Genomic DNA, 19,173 nt, shown 5'->3' with positions numbered 1-19,173 from the left:
TTATATACCATAACACGACACATAGCCGGCTTATAATTTTGGAGATGATTCTGTCTAGACAGATCACTATTATTGATTCCTGTTTCCTTGTCACAATGTACATGATCTATTGTCAGCATTCTAAATGGTATTTGTTGTAATGCTGATGACAGTGACATTACATCACAAGTACGATTTATGTTTGTACTTAAGTTAAAAAACAGCTTTCTAGCATTGAGTAAAAGGTAAAAATCCATTGCAGATGGACAATTATCAATGTCTACCTTTTCAAGTTTTTCATGGTTTAGATCAGAAATTATTACATTCCTACAGTCGGACATCTTAAGAATCTGAAGCTGGTTTTGTTTAGAAAGATCTACGTGTATACTACCTTCAGCAACAGACTGATCACCAGATACACGTGTAAAAACCAGTTCTTTTAAAGTTATTTGTTGTAAAATCAATTCAAGTGAAGATATATCACATGTAAGATCTTCAAGATGAAGTGCTATGCTTGTGTTTGACGGAAGACAAAACTTCAATACAGGTAAAATTGTGGAGCAAACTAGACCGTTTCGAATGATTACCTGTACACGGTAATTGAAAATCTGTCAATGTACTTCACACTTTTCCTGTTGTTGTAATAATGATGGTTTTGTTGGTTTATCACAAGTGTTATGTTCAACGCAAAGCTGATTCAATTTAGAAAGATCTACGTCAATTCTCGGCACACAATCTTGTACCATAGACTGATAAACATGTATATTTGCCAATGTAATTCTTTTTAAATTGGTGTGTTGTAACAATGATAAAAAAGACTTTTTATCACAAGAAATATATTCAAGGTGTATTGTGGATAGGTTGCTGGTGTTTGAGGGAATGCTGGATTCTAAAACCGTAATGGTCGAGTTAACAAGGTGTATGTCAACAAGCTGTTCACTGTTTATGTTAGAAATTTTTATTTCACCACAATGTTCCATGTAAAGTTCCCGGAGCTGGTTTTGCTTAGAAAGGTCTAAAACATTTATATTAGATTGAACAGCAGACTGACCATCCGATACATTGATCAAAGTAAGTTGTCTTAATAGTGCCTTTTGTATGAGCAAGAGCAACGATGTAATATTAGCAGTAACACCTTTAAGGTAAAGTTCAGTGAGTTTGCTGGTGTCTGATGAAATATTGAACACTAATATTGTATTTTAGATTCAAAATGGTAATTCTCTTTACTGTTATCAATGTGTACCTTTTCAAGTTTTTCAGCATTGATATTGGAAATTGTAATGTGATCACAAGATACAATCTTAAGATACGTGAGCTCGTTTTGCATTGAAAGGTCTATTATATACGCACGACCTTCACCTACAGGCTGCGCACAAGAAAGACTTCTCATATGACATCCCTCATTAGACTGATTATCAGATACACTTCTCAATTGACCTTCCCCATCAGGCTGATCAGATACACCTTTAAAATGACTTGGGACAACAGACTGTTTATCAGCTACCCGTTTTATATGACCTTCATCAACAAACTGGCCATCAGATATACCTCTGATATGACCTTCAACAACAGACTGATTATCAGCTACCCGTTTTATATGGCCTTCATCAATAGACTGGTCATCAGATACATCTCTGATATGATCTTCAACAACAGACTGATTATCAGCTACCCGTTTTATATGACCTTCATCAATAGACTGGTCATCTGATACATCTCTGATATGATCTTCAATAACAGACTGATTATCAGCTACCCGTTTTATATGACCATCAACGACATAATGATTATCAGAAACACCTCTCAAATGACCTTCATCATAAGGCTGATCAGATTCACCCATAAAATGACCTTCAACAACAGACTGATCATAAGATACCCCTCTGATATGACCTTCAACAAGAGACTGGTTATTAAATTCAGCCCTTTTATAACCTTCATCAACAGACTGGTCATCAGATACACCTCTGACATGAACTTCAACTGCTTGTTGATTATCAGACACGCTTATCATTGTCAGATGTTGTAATGGTGCTCCTTGTAATAATGGTACCAGTGATGCTATATTAACAATAACGTTTTCCAGGTGAAGTTTTCTTAGCTTTCCTGCTGATGAATTAGTAAATTCTAATAATGGTACACTAAAATACAAATTCCATGAGATCATTATTATCAATGTATACCTCTTCAAGTTGTTCAGTATTTAATCCTGTTATTACTAAAAATGAACAATTTGTTAGCTTTACTTTTTGGAGGTGATGATGTCTAGACAAATCAATATGTATATAATCATAACTTATCTCATCATGTACAGAATCTAATGTCAGTTGCCTAAGAAACAGTGCTTGTTGTAATATTGACCTCAGTGGTGTAATATCTATACATTCTACACAGTAATGTAAGTAAATTTCAGTCAATTTGCGGGCAGTTAAAAAGCAAGAAAAGTCTATGCCTGCACAATCTTCAATGTATATACTTTTTAGCTGCTCAGTATCGAGATGAGAAATACTTATAACGCTACAAGAATCCAGAACAAGTGCATGGAGTTGGTTCGGCATAGAGAAATCTATATCACAGTTATCCAAGAAGATTAGATTCATTAGTTTTAAAGATACATTTCCGGAAAAAGAAAGAGGAAAACTTTCATGTTTTTCGAATTGGATGGAAGATATAGCCATGTATTGCACGTGTTTGCATTGTGTGACATACGTCTGAATATCTTTGACGTATTCACCAAATTTATTTCTTAAGTCAATGGACAGAGATATCACACACTCTGGTTTAATTCTTTGTAGAGGAGGAATAGGTTCATCACCTACTATGAAAAGATCACTTAGACTGATTTTTGTTTTCCTGTCAGAGTCACATTCGTTTAGACAATTTACCATTAGCCTTTGGATCTGGATTAAACCACTGTAATATCTTGTATCATTATTTATTCTACGCTGTAAAGTGTGTCCATCCGTATTGACAATACTGGAAATTCTTTTTGACAAATCACCAATCAGATCGGGGGACAAACCGCAAACCATTTTAATCACATTTGATAGTTGTACCACATCACTACTTGATTTGCATCTACAAAACAGCAGATTTAAAACCGAAGCTTCTCTATAAACAGGGGCGGTTTCTTCCATACTATAGTATATTGCAACATAAAATGCGGCGAAAAACTCAATATAAGATATATGGATGAATGAAAATTGTGTGTCTTCAAACATCTGGCCAAAGCATGTACTTTTATTTAGGATACCGAGATCTGTTAGCTCTTTGATATCATCTTTCGATAAATGCTTTTCAAAAATTGACAGACCAAATGTGGCTTGTACATTGTCAGATGTAAATGCTTCAAATGCGAGTTTTCCTAGACGAAAAAGAACGCGTATGTTTCTCTTTATTCTAGGAAATTTGCTTAAACTTTTAGTTAGGTTTAAATTCTTGTTATCTTCTTTTTGTCCAGTCAGGCTTGCATCTTCGTCGAGTTCGTCCTTTCTGTGGTCTGACCAACCACACATTGTATTTAGAATCTGACAGTAAGTTTCACATACGGATCTCCCTATGTCTAAACCATTGCAATATAACCACAATAATTGCTGCAAAAACAACGGTGTGTTCTCTACATGTTCTATTTGCTTTGCCTTCATTATTTGAATGAATTCATCGCACGTTTTATTGGTAACCTGCGTGTTAGAAATATACCTTTCGATGAATGATCGTAATGAATCACCAGATATACCTAATAGCTGTAATTTGAGATCCACTTCTGAGTTTTTCAAATTAAGAATGCCTATTGCTGATGGTCTAGATAATGTAATGACTGTTGCATCTTTAGCTCGGTCCCCGTTTGGTATCCCGTAGCTAACATGTGGTTTACGCACAATTTCTTTAGGTGGCGTCCATTCATCCAAGCTATCAACAATGATAAGACAACGCATTGAGTCTTCTTGAAATATTTTGTCAATCAACTCTGTATTTGAAGTGAGGTCTCTTGTTATTTCTTTAATCATCTCAACTGTTGCGTCAGACTTAAAAGCAGACATATATTGTAACGGGATATAGAAAAGAAATTCATATTGTGCTACCTGACTGACATTATCGTACTCACTTTTCCTATTAACATCACTGGATGCGGTTTTTGTTGCGTCGTGACCATTTTCATAGCGAATCAATTCATTGGTGCTACTTTTTACGACGTCACACCAGTTTTCAATCATCATTTTACAGAAAGTGCTTTTTCCTGTTCCAACATCGCCCAATATATAAATCTTTTTATGTGCTTTCGCTTGAAAATTTTCGTGGTACTCTTTCACAGTATTATTCTCTGGCTTACTTTTATCAGTATTCATAGATTGATTTTCTTTTCTCTTATATCGATCGTTATCCAATTGATTTGTTTCCACGTCTGGTTTTCTGCTATAAAGTATCTTATCCTGTTCTTCTTCCGCTTCTTCCGAAGAATGTGGTTTTGAATTTATGGCTGTCTCTCGTCCTCTTCTATTCATATATTGTTTTTCTTCAAGGTATCCTTTAACATTATTCTTCTTTGGCTTACTTTTATCAATATTCATAGATTGATTTTCTTTTCTCTTAGATCGTACTTTATCCAATTGATTTGTTTCCACGTCTGGTTTTCTGCTATAAAGTACCTTATCCTGTTCTACTTCCGCTTCTTCCGCAGAATGTGGCTTTGAATTTCTGGCTGTCTCTCGTCCTCTTCTATTAATATCTTTTTTTTCTTCAAGGACTTTTATCTCAGGAAGTACATATACATCTTTTACGTTGATGCTATCCTGTTGTTGCTTCAATGGGGTCAGTGATGTATTCACATAATACTTCTTGTAATATTTAACAAGCTCGTCTTGTAACTCTGTGCAAAAGGTAAAATCATGGAGAAAATGCTTACATCATAAGATTATGAAAATTTGACATATTAAGCTCAGTAGTGTTAGTGATAAATAAGGACTGGATAAGTGCCGCTATTTAAAGAAGCAACGACAAATATTGTTGTCTCAATAATTTATGTAATGACCAAATTTAAATGCAAATTTAACTTCTTTAAAAAATATAACTATGGTTGACAAGATGCGTGTACTGGTATTAGTTAGTTGATTACACATTAAAACATGTTTATGTTTAAATCACATCTATATATGTCCTTAAATCATGATGTGATAATAAGACCAACTTTATTCCAACTGGCTTTGCAATATGTGAAGACAGATCTAGATAGAAGTCAGTCATTATCAAACTATTTAAAAAAGTGTAACTACTTCAAAATACTCCAGTGATCCATACTTTCCATATTAAAAATGGAATCCTTAATAATCAAACAGCAAAACGTTGTCAAATTGTGCATTCAAAAATCGACGTTTTGTTTGTTTGATTGTGTTTTATGTCGCACCAACACAGTATAGGTCATATGACGACTTAGAAGCTCAGCTTTACGTGTGAAGGAAGGCCTCATATGCCATTCCGTGCAATATTTCAGACAAGACCAGGCTCCTGAGTAGAACCACCGACATTCCGTAAGCAAGCTGGATAACTTCCTCACATGAAATAATTATAATTCCCCGTCGGGAATCGAAACCACAGCGATGAAAAGAAAGTGGTTTGAGGTCAACGACCTCAACCACTCCGCCTTGCACGCCCCGAACATCGAGCTTACAATTTAAAACTGCGAGAAGCATCGTATAATATGTATAAATTAGACGATAATTAAAATAAACTGTTAGTATTCGTACATTCCGTTTTTATATAAGAAAAGATTCTGTTCAAATTCGTTAGCCCCGGCAAAGATTTTTTAAACAATAAAATTTGACGCGTTATTGGAAAGGATGAGAAAATGAGTCAAAATAAAAATAAAACTCAAAAACACTTCTTTTTTAAGCTATTTGTCGTTTTCATTTTCATTTTATAACGACATGATTTAATTGAAAAAATGTGATTGCTAAATTCTCCGCCGAACAGGAAAAAGTTATAAAAATGAAAACTTTTAGCCCATTTGCACACAGCGACATTTAAATACACATGAAATGGCAATCACCCAAAAGGTTCAAAACAATGAAGCAAATACAGAGCAACAAATAATAATAACGATATGGGGAGTTGATTTAGCTGTCGACTATCTTCCAATGATGTTTCAAATTACGTGTTTTTTCGGGAACCGTTTATGAGTTATGGTGTTAACGAAAAGTATGCAGGAAAAGGAACAAAATACATTTGAATTAAAAGATGAATTGAAGAATTTAAAGACTTAAAAGGACCTCACTGAAGTTTTATTACGTGACAGAACTTGAAATATTTTTCGAGATTTGTAAACCATTTAATGAGAGTCTTAACCAATAAATTGCGTACATATTTTCATAATTTATCATCCCTCGTCCCTGTTTTCAGTATATTTATTTTTATTGTGCAAAATGACACACACAAAAAATGAAAATTGTTAAAATTCTTTCTCTCAAATTTGGCTAAATATCACAAAGAAAGATATTAAATGTAATTCTGAGTATAGTTCTTAATTATCCTTTGCAAATAGCTGCTTCGCTCGATCTTTGTAAACGTTAATATTTGATGTTGTCTCTTTTGACCTCAGTGGAGGTCCTTTAAGTACCGCGCTCCTTTTCAAAGATACCTATCAATCTATAAAATGTCAAGTTAATATCAAAAACACTTATCATGTTGCGTTCTGACAAAAAAATAAGTATGAAAAGTACCGTAGGACGGACGGACGATGGCTTTTTCGGCGGGGGAATAACAAGCAAGTCTAAATAAGTTGGTCATTCATACGTTAAAAAAATTTAAAAAAGACTGTTAAGCAACACCATATGTTGTCAGGAAAATCAATTTAACAGAAGATATTGAAAGTCCTAAGTATACCTCACACACCTATACTGTAATCAACGAACATACCTTTATACTTATAGTTTATTTACATCGACTCCCATTTTGCAATCATAGAACAACAGGTGATATTATTTAAACTTCAGTATAGTTTTAGATTTAATGTTTTAAAGTTGCATGTCCCTGATGAGCCAAAACATTTCAAGATATCAAACCTGCGAAAACGTTACTGAGATTTTAAGAAAAGCAAAATTCAATAGAAAAGTAATGATTTCCATGTTATGTGCGATTAATGATCGAATTTCCAGTATATTTTACCATGCCTCTACAGCCTTACTAACAAATTGGCATATTTGGCCTCCTTTTGTAATTTGCAAGGGTGTAAGAGCCGCTTGCAATGTGTATTTTTTGTTCACTTCATTTATAAATTTTCAAAGTTTTTATATTTATCACCACACAATCAAATTTATATATAAAAATACATTCTTACTTTGTTTATTTTCCAAATACTCCAGTCTTTCCTTTGTCTTCTTTTGATTGTCTATATCTTTAAAGGCAGTTATGTCATCCTCTATCTTGGACAGACGCTATCAGAAATTATAATAATAAAATATCAATATGGTTTTGGATCATGGGCTATCATCTAAAGACTTTGAGCATTTTTGAACGAATAACAAGCAATAACTGTTGATCTGATTATCTATGGCAATCTTGATTTATGATGCCACTATTCACAATTTTTAAGTACATGCAAATGCGAATATAGAGAAAAAATACAATTCTGAGAGAAAAATGGAGATGTATAACACTAAATGAATCATTCGACGATATCATAATGGCATTGTGTTATATTTTCATTCGAGTTAAACGTTTTATACAAGAAGGTTCAATCATATAATGGAAGCATAGTTAACTTTCAGATTACCTCTTTCTCATTGCAGTTTTAAATATTAAAACTCTGAAAAAGTTAACCGAACACAATTGCAGAAGGTTGGTGAAGATTGGGAACTATTGAATGCAGCAAGACCTAATCATTGATTAGTATGTATGCTATCATAAAGCAATTGGTTGTATTTTGTGTCAATATACATCTAACTGGCCTAGATCTACTTAAAAGAGAGATAAATTCAAAACAAATGCTGAAGTAATGTATCATTACATGATCCTTTTTAGTTAAGTATGCGCGGTAGGCCTACTTATTTATATAGCTTTTTAAAAATACCATTCATTAAAGATACATCAAAATACATGCGCAGCATGAAAAGAAATAGTTCTAACACGTCATATGACGTCAAATTTGACGTCATAAAACCAAATGACGTCAGATTACTTCTACGTTCATTGTAGATATAGTTCAATACTTTTATCAATTTTCTTTGTTATAAGCATGTTAGAATGAAAGAAGATAATTATTCTTACGTTCCAATGCTGCAACAATGCGATAGTGCGATGATGACAATATGATAGTGCGATGATGACAATACGATAGTGCGATGACGACAATGCGATTACGCGATGGCAACAGTGCGATAACGCGATGAAGACAGTACTATAGTGCGTTAGTGCGATTGCGACAGTGCGATAACCCGATGATGACAGTGCAATAATGCAATGGTGACAATACGAAAGTGCGATAATACTATCGCAATGTCGTCATCGCACTGTCCTACTGTCGCCATCGCGTTATCGCATTGTCGACTATCGCCTTCCGGTGCACATGCTAAAATACTTTTTGTAACTGATTTGGCGGATCTAATATGCTGACAAATTAGCTGACAATATAGATAATGGGGAAAATTACTTTTGTAAATAGGTTTTATGGGGGTGTTTGTTTTCTTTTCTTTTCTGTATACTGAAAACGTCTAAATAAAATCATAAATTGATAATAAGTTACATTTTATATCCAAAGATAGGGGAAAACATAATTGTTTATTACTTATATAAAAAGATAAACAAATATTCATAGATCATATTACAAAAATATGTAAAAAAAATGTGTAATGGAAAATGATAATACTTATAATGCAGATTTGCACAGTCTATGTAAAATACAAAATAAAAACTTTCCTCTGTGTAAAATACAAAATAAAAAGATTCCTTATATTTGATTGGTCAGTAGTACATAATTTTTCTCCACAAATACAAAGAAAGTTCGGGAGTAAATATAATGGATATATAGCAAGATAGATGTGTTCTTCAACATTGGAACACCTTGTCTCATCGTGTCTATCAGCGGAATCAGTTGGCTATAGTAGAATATGCTGACCAGTTAAACTCATAGTAGAATTTGTTGTTAAGTTAAACTTAAAGTGAAATTTGCTTTGTAATAAATAGTTTTCAAGATTATGAGCGGAAACCATTCTGATACTTCAGGCACCTGTGACCTTGACCTTAAACCTAGTTACCCCCAAAATCAATAGGGGTCATCTAATAGTTATGACTAATCAATAAGTGAAATACGAAGATTTTGTGATAATTTTTTATATTTTTTTAGATAATAAGCGGAAACCATTCTGACATTTAAGACCCCGATGACTTTAACCTTTGAACTAGTGACCCCAAAATCAATAAAGGTTATATATTAGTTATGACTAATCACTATGTGAAACATCAAAACTTTGTGATAAATAGCTTTCAAGATATTAAGCGGAACCATTCTAATATGTAAGGCCCTGATACTTTGACCTTTGACTAACTTAGCCTAAAATCAATAGGGGTCATCTACTTGTTATGGCCAATCAGCATGTGAAGTATGTAAGTTCATACGTTACTATATGAAAACGTTGCGTAATGAGAATATTAGTTTTCGTGATTTCTGTTCTGAAAATAATTGATATGTTATATGCAAGAAAAAAACTCAAACACCGGCTGACGGTAAAGACGGGAATATCTAGGTCCCGAGTGACTGTTATGCAAAAACTCGGCAGAGCCTCGTTTCCGTCGTAAACAGTTACCGTCGAGCTAGGTATGAACCGGCAGTCAGTGTAAGATTCTTGTGAGGCCAATCAATGTGTGAAATATGAAGACTTTGTGATAAATAACTTTCAAGATATTAAGCGGAATCATTCTAATATTTAAGGCCCTGATACCTTGACCTTTGACCAATTTAGCCTAAAATTAATAGGGTCATACTCAGTTATGGCAAATTCATTAAAGTAATTATGAAGACTTTTGTATACATTTTAACCAGCGGCTCTGCTAACTGTCCGTACATAAGCAAAGAATTCCCCTCTTTTCGACGGTGGAACATAAATCTTGACAAAAGTAAAACATTTTCCTATTCAAACCAACCAGCTTATTTTCACCGTTTGAACTCCCTTACCAGTATACACACTGTGTACCGGAAGGCGTAATCGTTATGCTAACGCGATATAGTACAGACAAATAGTGCGTGACGCATCAACGAAAACGCAATAACGAAGTGCGAATGCAGAGACAACATTACGATTACATTTGGGAATTACGATGACGTACAGTCGATAACGCGATTGCGAACGTTTACGATCACGAATGGACATCTTAATAGTTACAGCATTATGTATTGCCGCAATCTCATTATCGCAATATGTTTTTTGTTTTTGTTTTATGTTGTTTGTTGTTGTTGTTTTTTTTATAAATGAATGTGAATTGCTTGAAGACGTTGGTAAAGATGAAAAACATAAATTGAAAAACATGTTCAGCTTTCTTGCCGAAACGAATTTTCCGTAACTATTATCAAAGAACCTGTGACCTGGATTGAGCTGGGGGGAAAATGCAACAGATGTATACTCACATGTATTTGACATTATAACCCATGTATACACGCTATGACAAAAAATATAGTATTGTCTTAATATTACCTGCTTATAGTCCGAATCAAGTCTATCAACTTTCGCATCTATCAACTTCATTGCCAATTCAAGATTTTTAATTTCACCGTTGTTTGATAACAGGTCCAAAGCATCTTTTAATGCTGTTTGTATTTCATCATCAATGACTTTAGAAGCATCGGCTTGTTTCATACTGATGTCCTCCTTTGTATCGTGGATTAATTGTTTAAGTTCTTCAGCCATTCGTGTAATGGTAGACAAAGCTTCCCGACACACCTCCATCTCGTTCTGGGTTGTTATAATCAAGTCATCTGTCTTCAACTTATGAATAAATACCCTTATCGTAATTCATATATGCAATAATTAACGAAGATTTTTAAATCGAACGATAGAGGGACCAGAAATTATTTCGGTGAACAAGATAATCATTAAGGCCCTAGATTCAGGTTCCCTTGCCAATTCAAGATTTTATTCTAAACCTTATTTCAGGTATTGAAATCATAATCTGTATAAAATCACATATTATTTACTTTTTTACTTGTGAATATTTAATTTTTTGTTTTGGTATTTAATCGTAATGTCTGTATTACATGCATATAATTGAATATAAGTGGTATCAAATGATTTGTTTGAATATATATATATTCTGTTGTTGGAAGTGTAATGTCTAAATACATCATTTATGTTTTATTTGTAATCAACGTAACATACGTATTTCTGAACCATTTTTTTAAGAGGCCCGATTGATAAAAGTTTTAAGAAGAGGTCCACAAGGCATATACATATACTTAAGAATATACAAGTAGCAAATATATCTTAAGATATCCAGATAGAGTGAAATATACTGTATGATATATACTCTAATTTTCTGTTTTAATTCAGCTGAACATAAACAATGGTCACTTGGACAGAAACAGTACCTTATTGAGGTTTGTGACCGCTTGTTGGGCATCTTTTCTCATCTTTAATTCTGTGTTGTCTTCCAGAATAGCAATGATATCGTCCACACATTCAGTTAGCTCTGTGTCTTCCATTTCCATTGTTGCCGAATGAAAGATAGAATTTCTTCTGCCACGGACCTGAAGTTGATGTATTCAGTATACTTTAATAAATATATCAAAACTATAACAAAGAAACAATAACTATATTCCGTAGTTTTCTCTTACAATGGAAAATGTAGTTATTTAATGTAAATCACCTAGCTGATATATGATTTAAAATATTTTTGAAGGAAACCTATTCCCTTAACATTTTAGCATAGAATTAAGCTTGTCGCTGGATTGTCGCTTATGACGCAAATCAGTTATAAACTTGTCTTTGATCACAGTTAAAGTTTTAGTATTTGTGAAAGTGGTGATCGCGAAAATGTTGGTAGAAGTATTACCATTGTGCAAGGATTTGTTTATCTATACATGAATGTTCCTATAACTTTGCAATAATTACCTTGATAAAGATGTTTGAAGTACCCGTCATCGAGCATGTTATGTGGGAATGAAGATTGATGTTGTTAATGAAGACATGGAGCAATCCAGATATGTCTATATCAGCTGCGTTTGTCTTGTCTGAGTACCCAGGAGCAATAATGTAACATTTGGCGACCTCCCATGGTTCTGAACACCACTTCTGTATGTCCGTGTTTTGCCAAAACGGTTGAGGAGGTGAGGATCCATGACTCTTCAATATTTCTTCCATAATGCCATCACATATGTTAGTCGGACATCGTTTTTTTTTTACCATGTAAACAGTTACAATACAACAGTCCATACGGACACATTTTCTTTCCGGTGTGATCTCTTTTACAGGTATGCAACGGTTGCAAATTTCTTAGGCAGCAGTGATTGCAGTTAGTGACAGGCGTGTGAATGACAGCAGCAAGGATTCTGCTGTACTCTTTTTTTACTACATCATCAGTAAAACCTTCTAAGCCTTGTTTTAGATACTTGTAAGCCAGTCCACCCCTCACCCAGTTTCTGTACTTCCTTTTCTCTATCTCGCTTTGGTGATCCATCTTTTTTTATCACTCACGATTATCCAATTTTCGTTTTCGGTGCATTATTCTGTTGAAACACAACAAATTCATATTTATGCTACTACAAATAAAATCAGCGCCGTATGAACACATCTGCAGATGTTTCTTAATAAAGTTTTACCTGAATCATCTTTAAATTAAACCGATGCTAGCCGGGATGTACTTATCACTACCGCCTTTGAACAGGCTCTACCAAACCGAATCTTAAAAATGTACAATTTTGCCGTGTTAGTCGTTCTTGATGGATTTTTTTCTATTTTAACGCCTGGTCCCACTTGGTTAATACAGCGGTTAAATTGAAACAGAAATAAGAGGAAACTGAATCCCTAAAGAAAGCAGCCCAACACAGCAAACTTGAAAATGTTGTAGGCTCGGTTTGATTAGCCTGTTTCCATGCTACCGTCCTCGCCACCCTAAGTATCGGCTTAAACAGAATTGAACATATAACAAGAACTGGTGTTTTGAAATTTTGAAACGTCCGCAAATGTGTTCATAATGTGGTTTTCATGGAACATTCAATGTGACACCTAAGTGTCATTCCATGGAAAGCGGCATATGGTCTACGACTAATAAAATGCGTGTTCCCTTAACGAGAAACTAATGGGCAAAAACACAAGAATTTTGTTAGGGAATCAAAGATTAGATAGCCAAGCTTATCTGACACATTAAATACGGTATCACTTAAACTTTATCTTTTTGTTTTTAAGGGAATATGAGGATATATAGCGCTTATAAAATCTTGATTTAAAGACAGGAAAAGTATATTTTGTGTATTTTTGCATTCGCCCACTTTCTGTCAGAAAAAGCAAGTATACGCCCAGTGACTCGATGAGTCAGATTATTTATTGCTGTTAGACGTTTGATCATGACTTAACGAGGGCTTGGTTTATCAGTTACAGGAAAATTTTAATTTCGTAGCAGACAACAAAAACTTTTTTTAATATGATTTGTTTCAAACACTCAATAGTGAAAGGAATTTGTCTTATAAAAATAGAGAAAGCAGTTCAACGTAAATATTTTCAAACTATCTGTCCCTTTTATTTTGTTATTTCAATATTTATGTGTAATACCTGAAAATATTTCATAACAGAATTATTCCAATTTACCATAAAACGCCATTATCTGAGCAAGTTTGTTTGAATCATAAATAAGTACACATCTACCCATTGAGATCTGTTTACCTTCAAAATTTCATGTTGATATCTCTTATAGTTTTAGAGTCATGTCCCGGACAAGATTTTTCTAAAAGGGAAATAATTCAAAAACTGGGCAAAATAAAGTTTTGGTCCTTTGACACTGCACTCCCCCTCAATGCCCTCAACCACTGTATGAAGTTTAAACAAATTTCCTCCAAAGGTTTTCAAGTTACGCTCCGGACAAGACAACGGACGGATAGACGGACAGACGGATGGACAAGGTGGCGACTATATGCTCTCCCTTCAGGAAGCATAAAAAATATCAAACTGAGCCTCTATAGTGTTAATTTTGAAAAGTTAATAAATCATGGAGGTGGTGGAGGTGAAGTTGGTTGTGGAGGAGTGTGATAGTTAGTTTTTTCTACAGTGTTATGATAAAAGATTTGTAACAACCGATAGAAAGAGAAAGAACACTACCAAACATGGCTAGGTTGGGACATAAGAATTGAGCATGACCGCTTTATAGGCATGAGTGATTTCAAAAAATGTTTACAAATCGCTGAAGGATCATAACTCGAGAATAGTTGAAAATCGAATTGAGTCCGTGTCGAAATCAATGGTATTCAATAAATAGCACTTTAACGCAAATTGATATCGTTAATGGTTGCCCAAATCAGTTAACCATAGCGTGCACTTGAAAGGAACCATATGCAATGTAAAACTATATCAAGTAACGAAGGACAAAGGGCTTTTGTTCAAAATATTTCCGCCATGTATTGTGAGCCTAGACTGAGCGACGCCGGTACATAATGATCGCTACATTTGAAAGGATATAAAATTCTTTTCATCTTTTGTGTTGATCGATAATGAGAAACTATATTTAATACCGAAGGACACAGGGCTTTTGTTCAACATACCCGCTAGGTATTGTGCGCCTAGACTGACTGGCGACTGTACTTAATTCCCAATGCTTTTCATTTCATGACACCTGCCTTGGGGGACTGATGAAATAGCTCATGGTGATTGTGAAATGTCTCGACTAAAATAGATCAGTGACTCGTTGGCAAAGTGACTGTAAGAGATATTACTCGGGCGTAAAAGTATTTAGTGTTTTCATATATAGTCATGGACAAATTTATTGAGTAGAAGTAAAATCGCGTAAAATTGAGATGCTGATAGCAAAGTGTATACATTTAACGTGTATAGCTTCATAGAAACAAAACATTCATGCAGAATACTGTCGATATCTTCCTTGTGAACGGTCGTAGCATAGTCAAGTTGTGTATTAAACGAAATGTTTTGCGAGCGCTTTTGTTCGATTAAACATAAAATCACTCGTGCGTAAAAATGCATTTTCCCGTCTAGAGCCGAGTCCCTGGCCCTAAATGGACGCGAACATGCTGTAAATCGAGTATACAAGTTAGCCCTGTATGCTTTCAGGAGATCTTAAAATAAACCATAGTGTAATTCGTTAAAATTAGAGTCCAATGTGGCTGCCGCTCATATTTTCAAATTTTCGCACCTTGCACCTACTGACAAATATGGCCGCCGGAAGTGACTCTTATCCAAGATTGCGGCCGCGGATGCGTTCACTTAGGGATTAAAGGCGCATATACTAATGCTATACATTGCATTATGTCCATCAGTCGGGTCAATATAGAAAATGTTAATATACTCTTGACTGATTTCATGTTTAAAAATTAAACTATTTGTATAGATCTAATTATTTCGTGACTATTCATTGTACAATAAAATTGTGTATATTACATTAAATATAAATAATTTTTTTAAATGAAAAAAACAATGGTATTTCTCCATATCATGAATCGCTCGACCAATTTAATTTTGTAAATGCTTACCAATTTACTGTTTGAAATTACTTTTATTGTTCCATTTCAATCATTTTTAAATAATGTTTACATCGAAAAACACAAAACGCACCATATTGAATGGTAATTCAATACGAACTTATAGATACGATCTAATTCTAGTTTTGTTATCCCTATCTATCAACCAGAATCACCATGAGTGAAAGGACGCGATCAAGTGACCAGTACCCCAAAGAAAAATTGATGCGTTCAAAGTGACAAGATCTCTATGTAAAAAATCGTAAATTTTGGAAATTTTAAAGTGTTGAAGAGGATTTGAATTGTGAAATTTTATACAAAACGGATTGCTGAAAATATTAAATACCGGTACTGTCAAAAACTGAGTTCGATGTTATAATTAACTAAAGATTTTGCGGATTTTAAACTGTTCCTTTGTCTTTGTGTGAAAGTGTGTTAATATCATGGCGGAAGGTACCGATCCTGTTCTCATTTCACAGAGTCAGAATTTTAATCTGCATTCTGGTGAAACGGAGAATCTTCAGGTTTTTAAGCCTTTCTCTGCGCCTGGAGTCTCTGCGCCACAATTAAATACGGAAACTTGGGAAAAGACACGGAATATTCAATGTGCTTGCTGGCATTTCGCCAGTCACCTCAGCTATAGTACGGCTGACCTAGATGCAAACGAGCATTCCTTTGTGTAGTCTTCAGAAAGCAGTGTGACCAGCGTTTCTCAGCTTTACGCTGGGCAAGGAGCTATTTATAGTTCGGACAATTTATGTAACTGGGAGACAGATCGTTTCAGGGAGTGCAAGGTTATTCGACGAAAGGAATAATTCCTTAAGTTCAAATAATGAACAAAACACTAACAATGAATTCAGAGGAGGCAGAAGGGTTGTTTGATTTTTCATTACATGCATTTAATTCATTAGCTTATTTGCATCGCGATATATCATCGCAGCGGCGTCGGTTGTCGTTGCCGGCAATATCATCGAGGTACTCAAGCTTGTGCAATGAATATGAAAATGTGTCATCGCCAACTCACCTATTTAGGGATGATAACGATTTGGAAAAGCGTCTGAAAGAGATCGAGGACAATCAGAAGCTTAGGAAAATTTAAGTTGTCACAAATTACAAAACTAGACAGGATCCAGGTTAGGGGTGGGGCAACACTTCAACACTCCAAGACAACAAACACATGGTCGGGATTTTTAGGCAAAAGGGCCCAGAACCAACACCGAGTTGCACACACATACACACCAGTGCATGGGCAACCGAAAAGTGGAACAGGGCCAGAAAAAAACAGCACGAATTTTAAATGTTAATAAATTAAGCCAGTTTCGTAACACGCTCGGGAATTTCAAAGGTGGGAAAGTTAGCATCTTTATTATTAAGTGGAAGCAAATTACAAGTGCCAGGTATATTTTAAATATTATTGAGACAGAAAAAATATAATAAAATAGAATTTTGTTTCGAACCATGCTTATATTATCATAAAAAGAAGAAATAAAATTTTCTGGTAAAAAGGGAAGAAAATTTGATGAGCTACTTGAAAAGAGAAAATCGAAAGAAGTCATCAACTTGATACCGCCTAGCAGGGACCAGATTTTATCCAACATTACGAGTAATCTGACAGTGTGATTGGTCAAGTGTTACAAAAATTGGAGCAAGACAAAGCGGAAACGGTATAAGTAGCCCCGTTGTTTTTGACACAGCCATGGTTACCTCGGTTACTACAGGTGGCAGCGGATCAACAGAGAATATTACCTCCAGTGTGGGAGAGTTTTAGACATCCCACACAGACACATAACAGAACGGGCAAAATGATTCTGGGTGTTTTCAGGAAATCAGGGAAAAATTATGTGGTAAAGGATTATCAAAACAAACTACAGAACTCATTCTTTCATCATAGAGGACTGGGACTAAAAACAATATAGTAGCTACTTATCAAAATGGATGCACTTTTGTGGTTCACAGAAAATTGATCCGTTTAACCTCGCTATGACCTGTGTTTTTAACTTTTTTTAACTTTCTTAACAGAATAATATCAAAAAGGATAAGGATACAGCGGTATTAATACTGACAAAATCGGCAATATCTAGCATTGTCTTTATTGTATCATTAATGTACAGATTGGTAATCACATAAAGATTAAACAGTTCCTTAAGGGCGTATATAATGAGAAACCTAAATTACCGCGCTATAATTGCACATGGGATGTCAGTGTAGTGTTAAAACATATTTCGGATAATTTAAGTACAACTGATAGAAAAACATTCCTTAAGCATATAAGCCTTAAATTGGTCGTGTTGTTGGCATCAGGACAGCGTTTGCAAATTTTGCATAGCATTTATGTCCAAATTATTGAGATTAATTATTGTGATTATATAAAAATTAGAATTGGCCATATATTGAAAACAAGTTGCAAAACAACTCTCAGAATTATAAACATTGAGAAATATCCAGATAATGAAATATATGTGTTGTTAAAACATTATTACAATATTAAGAGACAACAAAGACTCTTTGCAAAACTGGGGGTCAATTGTTTATTATTTATCAAAAACCATATTTATAAATGTATTTCAAAGGAAAATGGATAAAAAGCGGTGTTATCAGGTGCGAGTTTTGAAATGAACATTTTTAAGCCGCACAGTACTCATAGTGCGTCAACCAATGTGCCATCCTCAAAAATACCTTTTGAAACAGTGTTAAAAACCAGACTGTATTTCCAGCAAATTTTATTAAAGAAATATTACACACAATTATGATTTTGCAAGGTCTGTGTTAGATACGAGCAGATAAACGTTGAAAACCGTTTGAAAGAAGAAAAAAATGTAAGATAAATAGAATGAATTTATGTTGTTTGTACAGTTTTTATACATATTTCATGTTTGAAAGGTCAGAAATTACAGGTATGTTCAACGTAGGAGTTACAAAACTTTATTGAGTTTTTTAATCTCCTACGTAGGAGTTATAATTTTTAAGAAAACATTTTAAATTGGCTTCCGTACAAAATGAAAGAAAATTGTTAATATTTAAACATTTAATAAGTAAGAGCAATAAAGTAAACATACCTGTCCATTTTAAAGTTCCACCGCAAAGCAAATATATGCGTGCTGACTTCACTTTTAAACACTCTTTTAAGCGCTGTCATTACGCATGCGTTGTCATTACGCATGCGCTATTTATTTTTTTGTCCTGTTCACCTTGTAGCTTTTACATATTGACAATACCATAAATTTATTTCAAACTTAATATATGTTCATTCACATGTATTAATAGATACAAATATTGCAAAGGTCCATTGTAATAGTCCTTCTGTTACCTATGTAATAGATTGTTTAAAAGGTTTGAGTCGTATGTGTGTTGTTGTTTTTTTTAATTATTTCAATACGGAACCAAAATAAAGCAATAGGTTGTTAATGTATCTTACACGTGAACTATTCTTACAAGTTTTAAATGTATGGCAATTGTGAATATCATAATGGTCTTATGGTTTGCCAGAGAAGGAATTTTAAATTGGAACGTTTACAGCAAACTATTTGAATTTT

At 34.2% G+C, this 19,173-nt stretch overlaps 1 protein-coding gene across 1 annotated transcript; it reads right to left on the bottom strand.

Moving 5' to 3' along the window:
* Window positions 1-2,105: 2,105 nt before the first annotated feature.
* On the bottom strand, window positions 2,106-18,900 carry LOC132715107 (uncharacterized). Its single transcript, XM_060698090.1, has 6 exons — window positions 18,697-18,900; window positions 12,072-12,685; window positions 11,549-11,707; window positions 10,659-10,949; window positions 7,310-7,406; window positions 2,106-4,846 (listed from the first exon to the last, which is right to left on the bottom strand). Exons 2-6 carry the CDS (start codon window positions 12,390-12,392, stop codon window positions 2,121-2,123), a joined length of 3,594 nt encoding a protein of 1,197 aa, XP_060554073.1. The 5' UTR covers window positions 12,393-12,685; window positions 18,697-18,900; the 3' UTR covers window positions 2,106-2,120.
* Window positions 18,901-19,173: the final 273 nt, after the last annotated feature.

Source organism: Ruditapes philippinarum, unplaced genomic scaffold (genome assembly GCF_026571515.1).
Source record: "Ruditapes philippinarum isolate M1 unplaced genomic scaffold, ASM2657151v2 ctg7574_1_1_1_1, whole genome shotgun sequence".
In the NCBI taxonomy this organism is placed as follows: domain Eukaryota; kingdom Metazoa; phylum Mollusca; class Bivalvia; order Venerida; family Veneridae; genus Ruditapes; species Ruditapes philippinarum.
The sequence above is the reverse complement of the archived record's forward strand: the minus strand, read 5'-3'. Positions and strand labels throughout refer to the sequence as shown.

Excerpts from the sequence above, each read along its gene's own strand:
- LOC132715107 (XM_060698090.1), bottom strand. The coding sequence starts at position 12,392 with ATGGACTGTTGTATTGTAACTGTTTACATGGTAAAAAAAAAACGATGT. Across the intron at positions 7,407-10,658 it reads TTGATTCGGACTATAAGCAG|CGTCTGTCCAAGATAGAGGA; the intron begins GTAATATTAAGA and ends AATTTCTGATAG. Across the intron at positions 4,847-7,309 it reads GTATTTGGAAAATAAACAAA|AGTTACAAGACGAGCTTGTT; the intron begins GTAAGAATGTAT and ends CCTTTTGCACAG.